The sequence below is a fragment of the Parasteatoda tepidariorum genome, chromosome 4 (genome assembly GCF_043381705.1).
Source record: "Parasteatoda tepidariorum isolate YZ-2023 chromosome 4, CAS_Ptep_4.0, whole genome shotgun sequence".
Lineage (NCBI taxonomy): Eukaryota > Metazoa > Arthropoda > Arachnida > Araneae > Theridiidae > Parasteatoda > Parasteatoda tepidariorum.
In genome coordinates this window covers 17889883-17912430 of record NC_092207.1, presented here as the reverse complement: position 1 = coordinate 17912430, position 22548 = coordinate 17889883, and the positions used below count along the sequence as shown (strand labels likewise).

The window sequence follows — 22548 nt, the reverse complement described above, 5'->3', positions numbered from 1 at the left end:
AAGATTTTAAAATCAAACATTGCATTTCATATTTGTGTGATTTAAAAGTAGCGCATTCTGAATTGTATTCATGCAATATCAAAATTACATACTGCGGTTAATATTTACACAATTTAAAAAAATCAAACATCTTGCTTCTATTCAAGCAATTTAAAAATCTGTCTCCTGGCTATCAACTACTAAGATTTATAGACATTTTGAAATTAATAACAAAATTCAATTGTTCCCTCAAAATGTAAATGCTTATTTTAGACAGTTTTCCATTCCTTTTAATCAACAAAAAGCATAACAAAAATTTTTTTAGAACAAATGAAAAATGGAGAACTTAGAGAAGAACTGTTTCTTACACTGTGCATGAAAGAAATGACGTTAATTAACAATATTCTTCAATAAAGGCTTCTAATTGAATAAGTCATCAAAAAGCCTTAAGTCTTCCTAAGATTTTGAGTGGAACCTTAAATTTAGTCTTATAAATTATTACTAATTCAATACATTTTCATTTTGATTATTTTAAACACCTAGGTTAATTTTTAACACTGAATTGTGCAAGATCAGATGAAATTCTTTTCCTTTTTAATAAAGAAAAGATTATTAAAAAGTTTTATCACTATACAAACTTTACATTCTATAGTATTTTGAAAAGTTATTAAAAATTTGAAGGAAAAAAAATGCTGTAATTTTGTGAGAAATCAAACCTAAAAAACTCTGTTCTGAGGATATATAAGAATCTGAGAAATTTCTGCATCCCTACAAAAGGGATTATGCCATTCTTTTTTGTAAACATTTAAAAATGCACATCATTGATATACTTGAATAAATTCATTTTTAATCAGACTTTTCAGAAAAGGTGAACATTTAATAAAAAATTAATTAACATACTTTATAATAGAAATAAAACATAACCAAGAAATTTGTACATCATTTCAAAAATAATCAAATAAAATAACATTAAAGAATTTGGTGGTAAAAAAACATCATACATAAGAGCAATGCAACAAAGTATACCTTAACAGTAAAATAAAAGAAGCTTACTTACCATACCTTTTTGATACTTTGAAGACATCTCAATTAACTCCAACACAGTTGGAATAATCTGAAATTAACAATTATTAAAATTTAGGAATACTAAACACAAAATAATGTTAGTTTTTTTTTTAAATTTCATAATGTATTTAAATTTTCCTGTTCATTTATTAAATAAATTTTTAGATAGAACTAACATACACATGAGTTAAGTAGAATATGCATGAATAATATGCTGTAAAGTACAGATCACTTATAAATGCAACATTTTAAAACTTGTCTAGTTAATGAAAAAAATATATCCCTTATTTTGGCATTGAAATTTATAAGAAACTAAATATTATGTAACAAAAAGAGAGGAGAAAGAAAAATACTGATACAGAGGAAATAAATTCTAATACCACATGTCAGCAGTTATCTGAAATAAAAAAAATTAACAGTAATTTACTCCTTTAGTCATTTTAAAGGAGTGAAATATAATACCAAGGAGTAAACTCAGAAACCAATTCAGAAAAGGTTTTATGTATTTCATGTAATTTTTCCTGGACTTATACAAAACCTTCGGGGTACTGAGAGAGTTACTTTTGGCATTTAATTTTGCCTCTCTCTCAATAGAAAAGGTTTTGTTTTATGGCTTCCGAGGCCGGTACCCCCTGAAGACGTCGGCTTCGGTGGTCATATTTTTATTTCCTTCATTTTCTTTATTGCTTTATTTGCTCTTTCTTTTGAAAATTCTGCTGCTTTTTAAGCGCATATCTTTCAAAGAATGTTTTGTCAATTTGGAATTAAATATTTTGTATTCTTTTACTATTGGGTAAAGTAACTTTTTAAAAATTATTGATTATTTAATTTAAAACACTATTCCTCATTATTAAAAACTAAACTAAATTCAATGGTGTGACAGCCCATGGTGGATTGAGGCCTACTGTGCTCACCCGTTTTCTAGACCTTAAGCTCTGTTGTGCAGAAGCAGAATGATGTTTCAGTCAGGTGGTCAGCCTGTTCACAGAATTCCCAGTGCTTAGACAGCAAGCATGCATTTTATTGACTCGCTGAATGAAAGATTCGGTCGGCATTGCAGGGTTCGAGGAGAGAACCCTGGACCTGTGGCATGGCAACATGAAGCACTAACAGTTAGCTACCAGGCCTCATTCCTCATCATAAGTATGTCCAAAATTCATGTTTAAATTAACACCTTCATCATTTGCACTAAAAAGGGAGATCTTTCGCAAGATAATCTAGAATGGTGATCTAAACATTTATCCCCAAGAAAAGTTCATTTTTTTAAAAAATTTTATTGTATTATATGTTCAAAAACCTTTTTTTTTTTTGTGAAAACCTTGAGAAAACTTTGGAAATAGATGTATAAGAAAATTACACAGAAAAAAATTCAAACAATTAACAAAAAATTCATAAATAATACAATCACATTACGTATTAAAAAACTTCATTGACTTTAAATATATGTAGGCAGAAATAAAATTCTGCATGATGTTTCAAACACTAAAAAATAGGCAACCACGTTCAAGACTATGTTAAGACCTGCCAGAAATGAATGGAAAGAAACAATAGTCTTATTCATTTAATATTAACAATCATTTGTTTAATGTAATCAGATGTAAAAAAGAAAGAAAATAATTTCTTTCAATAATATATAATAATGTATCGGAGATAAGAAAAATTATCTTAAGCCCACCATAAAGACTGGCAAGACTGTTATTGTGCTGCAATTGCAGTCTCTCTTTGTAAATAGTTTCTTTGAAAAAATAATCTTCAGAACTAATTATAGAAAAATTGTTGATTACATTTGAAAACCATAATCTAGCCATATTCAGTTTGATACTAATCAGAGGTAAAGAATAACAAAACTCATAAAATCAAACATTGGTTGTTTAAACATAATATTATGGAAAACACAATTTAATGGCAATTTTAAATGTTTTGAATAATAGGACAATTTTATAATATTTTAATTTATATTAAATTGTTACATAATATTTTTATATAATTTTCATATAATACTAATATATTAAATTAAATTAATTATATATTATATTATTTTAATTTATAAATTAAACTAATATAATATATAATTTATTTTATTTAATTTATATTGCTTTATATTTAAAGAACAATTTTATATTCAATATGTCAATTCATATTGAATTAAATAAAAAGATTAAAATTTTGGGATAGTTTGGGTAATATTTACGAATACACAATATTGACACAATTCCAAAATGTATTAATCCATTCAGAATAAATGTATGAATTCATTCATCATTAAAATCAAAAATAGTTAATAGTCATTAAAAAGTATTTATTATTTACAATTACAATTAATGTAGTAGAATGTATTTACGTATGTAGTAGAACATATTTACAATTAATGTAGTAGTGAAGAACAAGCTTTATAGTTCTGTGCTTAAATTTAACAATCTTAGCAAATATATAAAAAAGGACAAAAGAAGATACACATGGCTTACTTTATCAACTCCACTTTTCTTATTGGCTTTACAATTCGTAAATAATACATTTTGGATATTTTCCTTTAAAAGCCTGTCTTTGATTTTCTTTCGATAGGAGTACTCTATTTTATCACATTTGTTTAAAACTAACAGATGAGGTTTCACTGCAGTAAGCATAGAATAGAATTTTGGATTACGACCGCTAAAAGGAATCTATAAGTGAATTAAGAACAAAATATTTAATAAAATGACATATCAATACATTGGGTACCTCTAGTTTAATGGAATGCTAAATACAACAAGAAGATTTTTTTAAAAAAAAAAACTTGCCAGCTAAATATTAAAAAATTTATATAAAACTTTGTTACTAGTAGTAAGAAATTTTTCCTAAACTTTTTTTAAGAATCCTTATGGAGGCAATCAGAAAACAAAATATTCCAGAAATAAAAACACTTCTTTAATTTAATTGTTCAAAAACTATGTATCGATAAACAATGAAAGGAAACAAATTGTTGTTCCTCATCTCTTACGCTATAAATTACACAACTAGTTTAAACCATGGAAAGATACACCAGAATTGATTGATAAGAAATTGCAGATAGTCACTGCAATGAACAATCAAAGATGTTGCTATACATAAGATGTAGTCAAGTTGGTCCCTACTGCCTGATCGTTGTTGCTCCAGCTTTTGTGGTGCGTGAAAGGAATTTTGACTGATACTAAAGAAATTTTCTATTTTTCAATGCAATTGATATTTCAAAAACATTAAAATAGTAGATTCTTAAAGTATTGCAAGAAAAACTTTTATAGCATGATTTGAAAACCTTTTTATAAAATACCATATTTAATAAAGAGTTAAAATGTAGTTTCTTAATTAGTTTTATGCTTAATATTTTATTGTTATGAATGAAGCCTGCGCCATCACGAATTATATAGGTAAAATCAGAGCCACCAAGCGGAGCTGTGATAAAGAGTCAATTAGCCAGCAAGAGACTATAATTTTCAGAAACAAGGAGACTGAAGGGATTATTTTTTTTTTCAGGCAGAAGAAAACCTTGAGAGCATCTTGTAGATGTTTTGTACACAGAACAACTGAAAAATTTAATCATTTTAGTATAATAACTTTTTTTGATAATTCCAAACAACTTGTGTTTAATGAATTCAATGATTTAAGGAGTAAAATGATTTGTTCCATGTATCTCATTATACTAGTTCCATTGTTCATGGCATTTAAAAAATAAAGAGCTTGTCAAGATTAAACAGATACAACTTAACATAAAAATAAAAAAAAAATGATAAAATTGAGTAGAATATTGACAAAAAATGTAAAATTACATAAGCCACAAAAAGGATACTCTAGCATCATGAACTTCAATGATACAATCAACAACCGCTAACTTGGCTTGCATTTGTAAAATACCTATAAACAGAAAAGATTATTCAAACATCCGAAATGAAATTTCTCTATTGTAAATATTACTGGTTTTTTAAGGTGGCTTTAACCTAAATGTGGAATAGGAGGAGTATAATTTCAATATTATTGTATTAAAGTTTTATATATATATATATATATATAATCTTCGGGTTTTATAGGGATACGTTTTGAAATGGAATCTGAATTCACCTTAGTATGTAGTTGTTTTAAAATTTTATGTGTGCTTTTGATATCAAGCATTTTTGGATTGCTATTGCCAATGATGATGGCTTCAAAAGATTTTTGAAGAAGATGCATCAAAATTAAATATTCTCTACCTTTTATCATTCAGAAGACTTTTAAAGAAGATTTGTGAAAATGGATTCATGTTGCTTTTTTTAATTTTACGTAGAGGTATAAAATTGCTGCCTAGGTGAAATGATTTTATATAAATCTGCAGTATTTTCTTTTGTGAACTGTATTTTAAAGTTAAAAAATGTCTGCTTTACAGGTAAAATTTAAATTTGATAGAGTTGCTATATTTGATTCCATCATTGCATGGTATGAAATTGGCACTAATGAAATAATGCCAAATGTGGTTGGAGATAAATAAAAAAAAAATTGCCCAGAAAATGGGTGTTTCTAATACTTATTTACATCATAAATTCCTTTCAGAAAATATCTAAATATGGATATCCTTTATTTGACATATTAGATAAGAAATCAGTTGCAATGTTAGTACAATGCGTTACAATGTTAGTCTATGCAATGTCACTACAATGTTAATACTACTATGTTAATACTTCATCTAATTTACTCAGCTAAACTCTTACAAAATAATCAATGAAAAGAGACATATGTAACATATTCCCAACTATTGTGAAATAAATGCAATAAATAAAACATAAAAGAAAGCAAAACATTTTCAAGCATTATTCAGATTAAAATGAAAACTTTATTAACCAAACTGCAAAAAATAACACTTTTGTACAGTTTGACTTGGATATAGGTTTTTCTTTACCTTCTCACTGTATTCAGATTGGTAGACATGATTACATTAGACCAAACAAGTTTTTAATTTAATTTTTCATCCCCACAAAAATTAGAAAGTTAGAGCCTGATTGGTATATTCATCAATCAATCTGGATGCAGTGAGAAAATTTTCTAATGAATAATTAAATATATTTTCTTACTACCTTTCTAAGTTTATAATTCTGCGCAAAAAATGTCATCTCCCTTTTTTTTTAACTCACCGGTTTGACATTGTTACCAATCAACTCTGACAGAAATTAATGTTGTTAACAATAAGGTTTCTTCTAAAGCTTATTTACATCTTGAATTCTCTTTAGAAATCAGTTCGATAAACATTTAGACAAGCTTCATAGCAATATTAAACACCCTTTAAAATCACTTCAAATGACAGAAAAGAAAAAAAAATATGTACATTATCCTTCAAGTTTTTGTTATTGACAGAATACAGGAATATTTCAGTATCGTGATCTGTCACACCAACTACAATTCATACGACTTGGAATGAATTTTTTAACTTTCAAATCTTTTGAAAAATACATGCAAAGGAATTTTTTTAACTGTTGAACAGCTGACCCAATTTTTTATGAGTTTACGACTACTTGGTATTATGAATTACATCCTTTGAATTGGTCCCCTTTTGTGATGTCTTTTATAGATTCTCGCAAGCCACTGCCCGAAAGTTGCCAAGACTGAACAATTCCTTTGGCATAGAATATGATACAGAAATCTTACCTAGCATAAAGAGGCCCAAAACTAATTATTTATTGATATAAAAAGCAAACATTTAAAAGAAAAAATTATTTCCGCTGACCTCAATGATTGCAAACAGACTGAGGATGAGCAATTCAGTGGAGTGAAAAGCAATGCAGAGACTGATTGTAGATACATCAAGGTGCCAAGCCAAATTATTCAACAAAAAATAAGCACTTTTCAAGCACTCAAAAAATATTTTTAAGCAGTTCATAAAAATATCATAATTAGGCAGGGTAGGAAGGTTTTTGACAATTGACACTTTTTATTTTGTTTTAACCATCATGTGGAGAAAAAAAAAAACATCTGGCATTGTTTTTCACAATGATCAAAAATCATGAAATTTTGAATCATGTAAAACGAATGGCCTTTTCACATGCTACGGACTGACAATACACTGAAATAGATTGGGGTTGAATTAATGTGAAAACGTTGAAGAGAACAATGTGAACTGTGTCTTTTTGCATAAATCGTAGCGAAAATCAACATGGTAAAATCTCATTTTGAAAAAGGGAAAATTAAGCACTTTTTAAAAACACCCAATGAGGAAAGCACCTTAAGGGCTTTTAAAAAACAAAAATTGAAAATGACCACCTTTAAGCACATTTTAAAATCGCTATGCACCTGTATATGTTGGTTAGAAGTGAAAAAGGTAAGAAAAGGTAATGAAAAGGTAAAGAAGTGAAAAAGGTTAAAATTCAAGGTATTGAACAGTTTTTAATAAAATCCTGACCAAAACCAAATTGAAATTTTTATAATCTTAGCCCTGGTCAGAATATTGACTATTAAAAGGCTATATTTGTCTGTCAGTCTTGTCTAGCTCAGAATATGAAATTTTCATTTTTGGAAAGAAGAATGGTCGCTTGTTTTTTGGATAAGTTCTCTGATTTACAATCATAAACTAGGCTCAAAATTAATGATGGTCCGCTGGTTCAAGACTAAAATTAAACTAGCTTCACCACATATTAATTTATAAACAGAATATGTGTTGTTATGATTACGTAGACTTCATATTTTTGGTCTGTGCATTACCCAGAATAGTACATTTCTTCATTGTTGTGAACCTTACGCATAATTTGTACAGCAATTTTTCAATTAAATCCATTTTAAAACTGTACATTGTTTTTAAAATAAAAATCTAATAGTGACATGAAAAGGAACCAGTAAAAATGTGTAAGGACTAGTAATATCGTTCAGTATCTGGTGTTTTAAAACTGGTGATAGAAAAAGTAGAAATACTTACCTTTATACATATGTCCTGGGAACCATGCTTGGCTCTCCGGTTTCCCGTATTTGCTAATAAAAGTATCGCGAAATGTAGATAAATGTCGACAAAAAACGAAATTTATTGGGAGTCTCATCTAAAAAGAATAATTTAAAAGCAAAACTAAATACAAAAAACTATTAATTAAAAACTATTAACTATAGCTCACAAACATTTTATTAAAAGAAGCTCATTTATAGAATCTAAAGTTCGGAAGCACCGAAATTCTTATTATTTGTTTACAAGCAATTCTTATTGTGATTGCGGTTACGGCTAGTAAAAAGATAAAATATCCTGAATTTCTGTAAACTATTTATTATTTTAAGGATAAAATTCAAAAGCTCAAAATTTTGTATCACAATTAATGCAAACTTTTCATTGAATAAATTTTTGAATTGATTGAATTTGAAAGAACAAGCTCTTCCGCTAACTGTGCAGCCTCACTTCAGACCAAAAAAAGTGAAATAAGCAGGTAGAAATAAGTAGATATAATACACAAAACTTCAAGTGAAGAACAATTATAAATAAACAAACATCAAAATGTCCGGAGCTGTTAAAAAATGCACCCAATTAACGGGGTTAGCAGTTTCTAAACATCCTCACCGTGTATTAACGCAACTATACAACAAAATATTACGTTCTTTAGAAAACATCCCTAAGGAGGCTGCCTATCGCCAACATACATCAAAATTGGTTCAGGAGCGACTTGCTTTGGTGACCTCTGAACCTGATGTAGCGAAGTTGGAAGAAAAAATTAACGGAGGTCAAGTTGAAGAACTTATTCTACAAGCAGAGAAAGAATTGATGTTAACTAGGAAGATGATCACTTGGAAGCCATGGCAAAATCTGGAAACTGAAGTTCCTGCAAATCAATGGAAATGGCCTATGTAGCTTTGAAGTTTATAGTCTTTTTGTTATCAGATTAAAATTTGGCTGTTGTTAAATAAGATTTAATATGTTTAGTGTTCTATTATTTGTAGGAATAATAAATATCTTACTATAATAGTTTTAGATAAGCTTCCTTTAACAATTGTTGTAGATTATTGTGCTTTTATCTTAACATCTATTGAATTCTACCTAAATTTGGTTTGAAAACTAAGATAATATTTAACAACCATTGAAAGCTTCTAGAATCTTGAGATTCTGTTTTATACATGTCTCTGTACTTGCACCTGAATTAAAATAATTCTTTTAATTAATAAGCCACAACAGTCTTTTGAGTATATTTCCGTATAGTGATCTATGGCGCCAACTGCAATCGCCAAGATGCCAAATAGATTTTAAACTTGCAATTTTTTGTGAAATAACGTGTAGATGTTTGCCTGGGTGTTGCTACTAGTTTTGCTAGATTTTTTTTTTTAGTTTCTCGCGGGCCGCTGACCAAGAGTTGCTAGGCCTTGGTGATTATTCTGCCACAGATCATGATGCAGAAATCTCTCCCTTAAGGTTTCCATATTGATATGTGCATCAATGTAATCACCAGATTTTCGCAACTTCTTGGTAGTGATCTGAGAGAAACTGAAGGGGAAAAAAAATCACATAAAGGAACCAACTTGAAAGGCTTAACTTGTAACCTCCCTCAAGCAAACCTCTTCATATTTTCTTAAAAATATATTGATAGTTTGAAATCTTATTAGCCCTATGGTAATTTCAGTTGGCACAAGCAGGTATCAATACAGAAGTATCTCCTTCTATTGGAGCAATTCGTATGGTAATATAAATATAGGTCATAGATCCNATCCGGAAGTTTCCGGAGATCGAAGGTTCAGACTTTTCAAAAAATCATTGATCACAAAAGTTTCCAGAAATCAAATTTTCAAAGGTGGAACTTAAAAACACAGTTTATTTTATTTGTTTGTAAGGGAGAGCCAGAAAGATACTTTATAAGCTTATATTCATGAATCATGATTAATATTTATTTTTTTATCAGTAAATAGTTATTATAATCATAAACTCAAGAAAAAAAGCCATATTTGTAAATTTTAATTACTTCTCCAGGTCATCATAGATATGTGTAAATGGTATAGGTATGTGTAACTCAAGAAATTTTCCGGAATTTTGACTTGGGCTCACAATCACCCCTGAATCATTGATCAAAATATTTTTTTAAGCATTTCTCCAGATGCATTTATTTACAATTAAAAATAAAGTTCCTTAATATGTAGAAAATTATATCTTTTATAAAAATTGAATTTAAAGAATATTGAGTTATAGTTATTTATTGTATATTTTAAGGAAAAATTAAACTAAAAGTTGTAATTAAATATATGTAACAAAATAAGTAAGTTTCTTTTTTTTTTTTTTTTNTTTATTTTTTTTTTAATCTGTAACAGAGGTAGCACTATCATAGATACATAGACAATCTGTTTTCATTAAGTTGAAAATGCTATCCAGCATTTTTTTTATTTTCTTATTATAGTGTTATGACAAAATATTTCTCATTTCTGTGCCAAATTCATTTAAATTTTTCAGTTATGTTTGATTATGCTAATTAATCTCACCCAAGAATTATTTCAAACCAGTTTCATATAAAATACTGGGTGTCATTTTACAAATATTTCTATGCCAGGGTGGCCTGGTTGGTAAGGCGTTGGGCCTATGTCCAACGGGTCTTGAGTTTGATCCACGCCAGCGAAAGACTTCTTGAATAGTAAATGATGACTGCTGCATCAAATCTCTCAGATCTCAAAGTCCTCCAAGTTCCCATAACAAATCAATATCTCTGAGCGTACTGAATTGAAGATTAATCGTTCTCTGGTTCAGGTCAAAATTATGATCTGTGGATGAATAAATGGTAAGATCTGTGTATGAATGGGTCCGTCCTCTAAATCGGGCTGTGACGCGTGTGTGGCTGAAGACTTATTCTTGGCCATAGATGGCACCACTGAAAATCAAGAACCGCACCCCCCGCCATAAATTCGCTGGATTTCACCAAGCAGGCTTGCTGATATCGGCAAGTAGCATTAGAAATAATCTAGCACGTAGCATTAGAACCTGCACTATATATGAAGTATTTTAAAAAAAAACTTAATTATTCTGAAATATGCAATATTTTAACTAAAAATGTTTTCACTGCCACTTACAAAATATTTGTTTACAACAGCAATTGTTAAAAGATATTAGTCTAACATAAATAGGCTTAACCACCAACCTACTTACATAGTCGCCGAGTATTGTTTAACGCTATTAACTATTATCATAGCTGGAGATTAGTTTGTTTAAATACATATATTTGGTATATCATGTTTTCATGTACATTAATGATTCATCTCATAAATTTCCTTATTTTTAAATCTCATAGGTCTTATTAATATTTTATTCAAAAATGTGGTATTTTCTGCATAATTAACCTATTACACTATCTAAATTCTTTTGGGATTTTTTTTTTTTTTTTTGTATTATATTGTATGTCCTAAAAATGTCCAAAGATTTTAGAAAAATGATGTTCTAAAAGTTTTAATATTAAATCTACTACCTTAGTTCATTACTTTAATAACTGCTTAGGAATACACGATTTAATGTAGGAACTTTCTTTTAGAGACAATTTGAGTATTTTTATTAATGTTTTCTCCCACATACAAAAATAAATAATATTCTTCGAAAATTTTTAAATCTAGTTTTATTGACATTTCATCTAAAATAAATATGCAGTTTCAGGTTCAATTTCTTCTTGAATCTAAGACTCTTTTTCTTCCATTTGATATCGTCTACTTGGATTTGAAACATTTCTAAAATAAAATAATGAATATTTTTAAAATTGTCTTTATTTTGCAATCGATTATAAAATCTTATCATATGATACGTTTATTCTGTTTTTATATGTTTTCCGAACGACAGTTGCCTTAGACAATTTAGTTTAGACTAAGTTTTTACGACAATCAGCTTAGTTTTAGTCTCACATTCATTATTTTTTCAATATACCTTAATAATAAAATAAAGAACTTAACTGCTGCTTCGTTTTCCAAGTGGACTAAAAAGAAGAAAATAATTTTATTTTTGTAAAACCTAAAATAAACAGCCGATGCGGCACTTCTGGGAGAGGAGGATTTTCCGTGGTAACAAGAGAGGAATAAATAACCTCCAAAAGAAATAAATAACTTCATAGAGAAACGCGTTTTTCAATTTTTTGTTTTATTTTTTGCTTCTATTTACTTTTGTGTTACTTTATGCAGGGAAATAGTCCAAATTTTGATCCACGATAAAATGGCAACAAATTTTGGTTGCAATATTGGCAACCAAAATTTTATTATCAGTCTTTTAATAAATGAATTTTAATTTTCTTCATTCACACAAACATGCATCATATGGTTCATTTTGNATTATTTACAAGTTTAGTGAAGAACAAGCTTTATAGTTCTGTGCTTAAATTTAACAATCTTTGCAAACATTTAAAAAAAGGACAAAAAATTGCACTAGGAAACACCTTTAAAATCACAAAAACTACAGCTAGAGTATGTTATTTCTTTTATTGAAAGTTACCCAGCGAATTTTTTTTTTTCTTTTGTTAACCGCACAGAAAATTTCAAAAATTATCCAAACATATTATTACATCTTACTTTTATTTTCAGCATACACTTTTATTTAAATTTTAAATTAGCTCAATACTTGATTACATAATATTAAGAAAACTCTTGTCAACAGGGTACTGTATAATGCAGACTTACCACATTTCATCTAAAAAACATTTAGTGGATTTTTCCAAAGGGTTTGAAAGCATGTGCTTCAATAAAAAAATAATGCATAATGTAGTTTGCTCTTATAAGCACACAATGCTTTTTAAAACTGTATAAAGTTTTTTCCAAGACTTAATTATTTAAAACAATAAACAATTCCACTTTAGAAACATAACATTTAGATAAAAAAAATTTTTACAAAATCAATACAAAAGAAGATACACATGGCTTACTTTATCAACTCCACTTTTCGTATTGGCTTTACAATTCGTAAATAATACATTTTGGATATTTTCCTTTAAAAGCCTGTCTTTGATTTTCTTTCGATAGGAGTACTCTATTTTATCACATTTGTTTAAAACTAACAGATGAGGTTTCACTGCAGTAAGCATAGAATAGAATTTTGGATTACGACCGCTAAAAGGAATCTATAAGTGAATTAAGAACAAAATATTTAATAAAATGACATATCAATACATTGGGTACCTCTAGTTTAATGGAATGCTAAATACAACAAGAAGATTTTTTTAAAAAAAAAAACTTGCCAGCTAAATATTAAAAAATTTATATAAAACTTTGTTACTAGTAGTAAGAAATTTTTCCTAAACTTTTTTTAAGAATCCTTATGGAGGCAATCAGAAAACAAAATATTCCAGAAATAAAAACACTTCTTTAATTTAATTGTTCAAAAACTATGTATCGATAAACAATGAAAGGAAACAAATTGTTGTTCCTCATCTCTTACGCTATAAATTACACAACTAGTTTAAACCATGGAAAGATACACCAGAATTGATTGATAAGAAATTGCAGATAGTCACTGCAATGAACAATCAAAGATGTTGCTATACATAAGATGTAGTCAAGTTGGTCCCTACTGCCTGATCGTTGTTGCTCCAGCTTTTGTGGTGCGTGAAAGGAATTTTGACTGATACTAAAGAAATTTTCTATTTTTCAATGCAATTGATATTTCAAAAACATTAAAATAGTAGATTCTTAAAGTATTGCAAGAAAAACTTTTATAGCATGATTTGAAAACCTTTTTATAAAATACCATATTTAATAAAGAGTTAAAATGTAGTTTCTTAATTAGTTTTATGCTTAATATTTTATTGTTATGAATGAAGCCTGCGCCATCACGAATTATATAGGTAAAATCAGAGCCACCAAGCGGAGCTGTGATAAAGAGTCAATTAGCCAGCAAGAGACTATAATTTTCAGAAACAAGGAGACTGAAGGGATTATTTTTTTTTTCAGGCAGAAGAAAACCTTGAGAGCATCTTGTAGATGTTTTGTACACAGAACAACTGAAAAATTTAATCATTTTAGTATAATAACTTTTTTTGATAATTCCAAACAACTTGTGTTTAATGAATTCAATGATTTAAGGAGTAAAATGATTTGTTCCATGTATCTCATTATACTAGTTCCATTGTTCATGGCATTTAAAAAATAAAGAGCTTGTCAAGATTAAACAGATACAACTTAACATAAAAATAAAAAAAAAATGATAAAATTGAGTAGAATATTGACAAAAAATGTAAAATTACATAAGCCACAAAAAGGATACTCTAGCATCATGAACTTCAATGATACAATCAACAACCGCTAACTTGGCTTGCATTTGTAAAATACCTATAAACAGAAAAGATTATTCAAACATCCGAAATGAAATTTCTCTATTGTAAATTAAGAGAAGTATAATTTCAATATTATTGTATTAAAAGTTTTTTAAATTTTGGGTTTTATAGGGATACAGGGTAGTGAGTAATTTTTAATAGTTTTTGCTGAGTTTGAAATAGAATCTGAATTTACCTTAGTATGTAGTTGTTTTGAAATTTTATGTGTGCTTTTGATATCAAGCATTTTTGGATTGCTATTGCCAATGATGATGGCTTCAAAAGATTTTTGAAGAAGATGCATCAAAATGAAATATTCTCTACCTTTTATCATTTAGAAGACTTTTAAAGAAGATTTTTGAAAATGGATTCATGTTGTTTTTTTTAATTTTACGTAGAGGTATAAAATTGCTGCCTAGGTGAAATGATTTTATATAAATCTGCAGTATTTTCTTTTGTGAACTGTATTTTGAAGTTAAAAAATGTCTGCTTTACAGGTAAAATTTAAATTTGATAGAGTAGCTATATTTGATTCCATCATTGCATGGTATGAAATTGGCACTAATGAAATAGTGCCAAATGTGTCTGGAGATAAAAATAAAAAAAATTGCCCAGAAAATGGGTGTTTCTAATACTTATTTACATCATAAATTCCTTTCAGAAAATATCTAAATATGGATATCCTTTATTTGACATATTAGATAAGAAATCAGTTGCAATGTTAGTACAATGTGTTACAATGTTAGTCTATGCAATGTTACTACAATGTTAATACTACTATGTTAATACTTCATCGAATTTACTCAGCTAAACTCTTACAAAATAATCAATGAAAAGAGATAAAACACATTCCCAACTAATAAAATAAATGCAATAAATAAAACATAAAAGAAAGCAAAACATTTTCAAGCATTATTCAGATTAAAATGAAAACTTTATTAATCAAACTGCAAAAAATAACACTTTTGTACAGTTTGACTTGGATATAGGTTTTTCTTTACCTTCTCACTGTATTCAGATTGGTAGACATGATTACATTAGACCAAACAAGTTTTTAATTTAATTTTTCATCCCCACAAAAATTAGAAAGTTAGAGCCTGATTGGTATATTCATCAATCAATCTGGATGCAGTGAGAAAATTTTCTAATGAATAATTAAATATATTTTCTTACTACCTTTCTAAGTTTATAATTCTGCGTAAAAAATGTCATCTCCCTTTTTTTTTAACTCACCGGTTTGACATTGTTACCAATCAACTATGACAGAAATTAATGTTGTTAACAATAAGGTTTCTTCTAAAGCTTGGAATGTAAGTAACGTCTTGGAATGAATTTTAAACTTTCAAATCTCTTGAAAAATACATGCAAAGGAATTTTTTTAACTGTTGAACAGCTGACCCAATTTTTTATGAGTTTACGACTACTTGGTATTATGAATTACATCCTTTGAATTGGTCCCCTTTTGTGATGTCTTTTATAGATTCTCGCAAGCCACTGCCCGAAAGTTGCCAAGACTGAACAATTCCTTTGGCATAGAATATGATACAGAAATCTTACCTAGCATAAAGAGGCCCAAAACTAATTATTTATTGATATAAAAAGCAAACATTTAAAAGAAAAAATTATTTCCGCTGACCTCAATGATTGCAAACAGACTGAGGATGAGCAATTCAGTGGAGTGAAAAGCAATGCAGAGACTGATTGTAGATACATCAAGGTGCCAAGCCAAATTATTCAACAAAAAATAAGCACTTTTCAAGCACTCAAAAAATATTTTTAAGCAGTTCATAAAAATATCATAATTAGGCAGGGTAGGAAGGTTTTTGACAATTGACACTTTTTATTTTGTTTTAACCATCATGTGGAGAAAAAAAAAAACATCTGGCATTGTTTTTCACAATGATCAAAAATCATGAAATTTTGAATCATGTAAAACGAATGGCCTTTTCACATGCTACGGACTGACAATACACTGAAATAGATTGGGGTTGAATTAATGTGAAAACGTTGAAGAGAACAATGTGAACTGTGTCTTTTTGCATAAATCGTAGCGAAAATCAACATGGTAAAATCTCATTTTGAAAAAGGGAAAATTAAGCACTTTTTAAAAACACCCAATGAGGAAAGCACCTTAAGGGCTTTTAAAAAACAAAAATTGAAAATGACCACCTTTAAGCACTTTTTAAAATCGCTATGCACCTGTATATGTTGGTTAGAAGTGAAAAAGGTAAGAAAAGGTAATGAAAAGGTAAAGAAGTGAAAAAGGTTAAAATTCAAGGTATTGAACAGTTTTTAATAAAATCCTGACCAAAACCAAATTGAAATTTTTATAATCTTAGCCCTGGTCAGAATATTGACTATTAAAAGGCTATATTTGTCTGTCAGTCTTGTCTAGCTCAGAATATGAAATTTTCATTTTTGGAAAGAAGAATGGTCGCTTGTTTTTTGGATAAGTTCTCTGATTTACAATCATAAACTAGGCTCAAAATTAATGATGGTCCGCTGGTTCAAGACTAAAATTAAACTAGCTTCACCACATATTAATTTATAAACAGAATATGTGTTGTTATGATTACGTAGACTTCATATTTTTGGTCTGTGCATTACCCAGAATAGTACATTTCTTCATTGTTGTGAACCTTACGCATAATTTGTACAGCAATTTTTCAATTAAATCCATTTTAAAACTGTACATTGTTTTTAAAATAAAAATCTAATAGTGACATGAAAAGGAACCAGTAAAAATGTGTAAGGACTAGTAATATCGTTCAGTATCTGGTGTTTTAAAACTGGTGATAGAAAAAGTAGAAATACTTACCTTTATACATATGTCCTGGGAACCATGCTTGGCTCTCCGGTTTCCCGTATTTGCTAATAAAAGTATCGCGAAATGTAGATAAATGTCGACAAAAAACGAAATTTATTGGGAGTCTCATCTAAAAAGAATAATTTAAAAGCAAAACTAAATACAAAAAACTATTAATTAAAAACTATTAACTATAGCTCACAAACATTTTATTAAAAGAAGCTCATTTATAGAATCTAAAGTTCGGAAGCACCGAAATTCTTATTATTTGTTTACAAGCAATTCTTATTGTGATTGCGGTTACGGCTAGTAAAAAGATAAAATATCCTGAATTTCTGTAAACTATTTATTATTTTAAGGATAAAATTCAAAAGCTCAAAATTTTGTATCACAATTAATGCAAACTTTTCATTGAATAAATTTTTGAATTGATTGAATTTGAAAGAACAAGCTCTTCCGCTAACTGTGCAGCCTCACTTCAGACCAAAAAAAGTGAAATAAGCAGGTAGAAATAAGTAGATATAGTCCACAAAACTTCAAGTGAAGAACAATTATAAATAAACAAACATCAAAATGTCCGGAGCTGTTAAAAAATGCACCCAATTAACGGGGTTAGCAGTTTCTAAACATCCTCACCGTGTATTAACGCAACTATACAACAAAATATTACGTTCTTTAGAAAACATCCCTAAGGAGGCTGCCTATCGCCAACATACATCAAAATTGGTTCAGGAGCGACTTGCTTTGGTGACCTCTGAACCTGATGTAGCGAAGTTGGAAGAAAAAATTAACGGAGGTCAAGTTGAAGAACTTATTCTACAAGCAGAGAAAGAATTGATGTTAACTAGGAAGATGATCACTTGGAAGCCATGGCAAAATCTGGAAACTGAAGTTCCTGCAAATCAATGGAAATGGCCTATGTAGCTTTGAAGTTTATAGTCTTTTTGTTATCAGATTAAAATTTGGCTGTTGTTAAATAAGATTTAATATGTTTAGTGTTCTATTATTTGTAGGAATAATAAATATCTTACTATAATAGTTTTAGATAAGCTTCCTTTAACAATTGTTGTAGATTATTGTGCTTTTATCTTAACATCTATTGAATTCTACCTAAATTTGGTTTGAAAACTAAGATAATATTTAACAACCATTGAAAGCTTCTAGAATCTTGAGATTCTGTTTTATACATGTCTCTGTACTTGCACCTGAATTAAAATAATTCTTTTAATTAATAAGCCACAACAGTCTTTTGAGTATATTTCCGTATAGTGATCTATGGCGCCAACTGCAATCGCCAAGATGCCAAATGGATTTTAAACTTGCAATTTTTTGTGAAATAACGTGTAGATGTTTGCCTGGGTGTTGCTACTAGTTTTGCTAGATTTTTTTTTTTAGTTTCTCGCGGGCCGCTGACCAAGAGTTGCTAGGCCTTGGTGATTATTCTGCCACAGATCATGATGCAGAAATCTCTCCCTTAAGGTTTCCATATTGATATGTGCATCAATGTAATCACCAGATTTTCGCAACTTCTTGGTAGTGATCTGAGAGAAACTGAAGGGGAAAAAAAATCACATAAAGGAACCAACTTGAAAGGCTTAACTTGTAACCTCCCTCAAGCAAACCTCTTCATATTTTCTTAAAAATATATTGATAGTTTGAAATCTTATTAGCCCTATGGTAATTTCAGTTGGCACAAGCAGGTATCAATACAGAAGTATCTCCTTCTATTGGAGCAATTCGTATGGTAATATAAATATAGGTCATAGATCCTCTACCATATGTTAACTGAGAACTGAATATAAAAAATATTACTAGCTCGGATCTTAAATTAATAATGTCTGGTAGCGTGTAATGAACACTCACCTGGAAATAGAAATTTTATGATTAAAAGAGGTTGCTTAGTTATGTAGAGTAAAATTTCAACAAATTAAATAATACTCTTCTTATATTTTCTTTGAATGTTGCAACATTGGCTTGAATTCACTGATAAAGCATGTGATGGGTGGAGCCTATCAACTTTTTAATTTTTTATGTAAATATTTGCCTCAACCTTTGTTGATTTGTGAAAAAAGAAATATAACCAGTGGGTGTTTTGTCACAAATCAAGCTTAACTGTTAGTGCATGTGTGAAGAACAAGCTAGCTTCAGAACTGGTTTTTTTTTCAGATTTTGAACAAAATTGTGAGAAATTTTTGCATTTGGCTGTATTTGGTTAACAGTCAACTTGGATCACTCACAAAATGAAAAGATTCTATATTGTTCTTTGTATTTTTTATAACATTTATGAGCAAATTAGGTAATGTCTTTAAAAACACTTTTGCCTACTTTATATTTTTTACTTCTCTCAAGCCAAAAACAATATAATTTGTGGAAAATTTACAAACAAATTTGTTTTTTTTAAAACTACATTTTACATTTAATTTGGTGAACGAAATCAAAATAATGTAATAAGCATGAATAATAATTTAGTGGCATTACCAGGTTTAACCCTCTGAGCATCAGTTCCAGTTTTTTTCAAAATTTTAGTCACCGATGTGCATGGAGAATCAAAAAAGTGGTTTTTCCATGTTATTGTATGGGAAATCAGTAAGAAAAACTTCTGTGAAATTTTTTCCAGGAAGGTTTATAATCCACTTGGAGGGTTAATATGGCAAATCCAGTTTTTCTTCTTAATTTAGAAATATTTCTATTTTTTTTTTTTTTTTTTAAAATAAGGCTTGCATTTTGGATGATTTTTATCCATTTATACTTTGTGTAAGTTTTAAAATTTCATGAAATAAGAATTAAAAGAAATATATGGATTCCTTGTTTCTGAAAATTAAAATTGGAATATATAATTTCTTAAAAACAGAAATCGGCCAATATTAGTTAATGTATATGCTCCTCTGTGTGCACTTTTTTCCTGAAAACTTCAGGTATTTTTTTCCTAAAGCCTCTATCACCCTTATTACTAGTTTTGAAAAAAAATATGTTTAGCTTGTATAGAAAAGGGAATTAAAAAGAAAGTTCAATTACAATATCATTACTTACTAACGTAAAGAGATCTAAATTTAGCAGACAAAGAAAGAATATATTGTTCACTGGTTTCCTTTTTAAAAATGAATCAAATTTTCTTTGTATTCTTTTTAATTTCAGTTATTTATCTTTTATTTCATTTCTCCTTAGTTTTCCTTAATAATACATAATTTTTACATAATTTTAAAAACATACATTTACATAATTTTAAAAATAACTCACCACTTAAAACATTTTGAGTCATTTTGAAAAGGCATATATATTTGTTATGTAAACTGTAAAATATTGATTTAATAAGTCACAATCATCAGGGCTGATTGTGCTCTGGAAAAAATCCGGATTTCCGAATTTTTCGCTAACAGTGATCCGGAAGTTTACGGAGATCGAAGGTCAAGACTTTTCAAAAAATTATTGATCACAGAATTTCCGGAAATCAAATTTTCAAAGGTGGAACTTAAAAACATCGTTTATTTGTTTGTAGAGGAGAGCCAGATACTTTATAAGCTTATATTAATGATTAATATTTATTTTTTTATCAGTAAATAGTTATTATAATCATAAACTCAAAAAATAAAGACATACAGTGGAACCTGTCTAAATTGACCACCCTCGGGACCAAGTCAAATGGTCACTATATAGAGGTGGTCACTTTACGAAGGCTCTTTAAAAAGGACTCTTGAAATAAAACTTGTAAAAAATGGTCACCTTACTCAGGCGTTTACTTTACCCAGGTGGTCACTTTCACAGGTTCCACTGTATTTGTAAATTTTAATTACTTCTCCAGGTCATCATAGGTATGTGTAAATGGTATAGGTATGTGTAACTCAAGAAATTTTTCGGAATTTTGACTTGGGTTCACAATCACCCCTGAATCATTGATCAAAATATTTTTTTAAACATTTCTCCAGATGCATTTATTTACAATTAAAAATAAAGTTACTTAATATGTAGAAAATTGTATCTTTTATAAAAATTGAATTTGAAGAATATTGAGTTATAGTTATTTATTGTATATTTTAAGGAAAAAATTAAACTAAAAGTTGTAATTAAATAAATGTAACAAAATAAGTAAGTTTTTTTTTTTTGTAATCTGTAACAGAGGTAGCACTATCATAGATACATAGACAATCTGTTTTCATTAAGTTGGAAAAGCTATCCAGCATTCTTTTTATTTTCATATTACAGTGTTATGGCATATTATTTCTCATTTCTATGCCAAATTCATTTAAATTTTTCAGTTGTGTTTGATTATGCTTATTAATCTCGCACAAGAATTATTTCAAACCAGTTTCATATAAAATACTGGGTGTCATTTTACAAATATACCTATGCTGGGATGGCCTGGCTGGTAGGGCGTTGGGCCCATGTCCAACAGGTCTTCAGTTTGATCCATGCCAGTGAAAGACTCCCTGAATAGTAAGTAAATGATGACTGCTGCATCAAATCTCTCAGATTACAAAATTCTCCAAGTTCCCATAACAAATCTTTATCTCTCGGGGTACTGAATTGAAGATGAATCGTTCTCTGCTTCAGGTCAAAATTACGATCTGTGGATGAATAAATGGTAAGATATGTTTATGAATGGGTCCGTTCTCTGATATTGGCAAGTGGCATTAGAAACAACAACAAATATACCTGCACTATATATCTGAAAGCATTTTAACATTTTTTTTTAAAAAAATTAAATATTTTGAAATGTGCAATATTTTAACTAAAAATGTTTTCATTGTCACTTACAAAATATTTGCTTACAACAGCAATTGTTAAAAGATATTAGTCTAACATAAATAGGCTTAATCACCAACCTACTTGCATACTCGCCAAGTATGGTTTAACGCTGTTAACTATTATCATAGCTGGAGATTAGTTTGTTTAAATACATAGATTTGGTATATCATATTTTCATGTACATTAATGATTCATCTCATAAATTTCTTAATTTTTAAATCTCGTAGGTCTTATAAATTTATAAATATTTTATTCAAAAATGTGGTATTTTCTGCATATCTAACCAATCACACTATCTTAATCCTTTTTTGTATTATGTATTACTTAATGTATCCTTAAATGTACAAAAATTTTAGAAAAATTTTGTTCTAAAAGTTGTAATATTAAATCTACCTTAGTTTATTACTTTAACTGCTTCTGAATACATGATTTAATGTAGGAACTCTCTTTTAGAGATCATTTGAATTTTTTAGTCTCCTGCACACGAAAAAAAAACCATTGAAAATTTTTAATCAAGTTTTATTGACATTTCAACTTAAATAAAGATGCATTTTCAGGTTCATTTTCTTCTTGCATCTAAGACTCTTTTTCATCCATTTGATATCGTCTACTTGGNTTTTTTTTTTTTTTTTTTTTTTTTTTTTTTTTTTTTTTTTTTTTTTTTTTTTTTTTTGTATTATATTGTATGTCCTAAAAATGTCCAAAGATTTTAGAAAAATGATGTTCTAAAAGTTTTAATATTAAATCTACTACCTT

The 22548-nt window shown here is 28.6% G+C and overlaps 3 protein-coding genes and 1 long non-coding RNA gene across 4 annotated transcripts in view; 2 read left to right on the top strand and 2 right to left on the bottom strand.

The window, feature by feature from the left end:
* The window catches only part of LOC107448722 (mitochondrial GTPase 1), a gene marked incomplete in the record, with an annotated part of 37947 nt that extends 29742 nt beyond the window's left edge, over positions 1 to 8205 (bottom strand). Inside the window, 4 exon segments of the mRNA XM_043044147.2 lie at positions 1037 to 1093; positions 3510 to 3704; positions 4847 to 4911; positions 7931 to 8205. Of these exon segments, the coding sequence (XP_042900081.2) occupies positions 1037 to 1093; positions 3510 to 3704; positions 4847 to 4911; positions 7931 to 8048 (435 nt within the window).
* Positions 8206 to 8491: 286 nt separating this feature from the next.
* Positions 8492 to 8842, top strand: LOC122269727 (NADH dehydrogenase [ubiquinone] 1 alpha subcomplex subunit 5-like). Its single transcript, XM_043044153.2, has one exon. It carries the CDS (start codon positions 8492 to 8494, stop codon positions 8840 to 8842), a length of 351 nt encoding a protein of 116 aa, XP_042900087.1.
* A 4021-nt stretch (positions 8843 to 12863) lies between these two features.
* On the bottom strand, positions 12864 to 17326 carry LOC139425344 (uncharacterized). Its single transcript, XR_011636550.1, has 3 exons — positions 17062 to 17326; positions 14195 to 14259; positions 12864 to 13052 (listed from the first exon to the last, which is right to left on the bottom strand). It is a non-coding gene; the product is annotated as an uncharacterized lncRNA (long non-coding RNA).
* A 296-nt stretch (positions 17327 to 17622) lies between these two features.
* Positions 17623 to 17973, top strand: LOC107448723 (NADH dehydrogenase [ubiquinone] 1 alpha subcomplex subunit 5-like). The gene has a single exon (XM_016064022.4). The coding sequence runs from the start codon at positions 17623 to 17625 to the stop codon at positions 17971 to 17973; it is 351 nt and encodes a 116-aa protein (XP_015919508.1).
* Positions 17974 to 22548: the final 4575 nt, after the last annotated feature.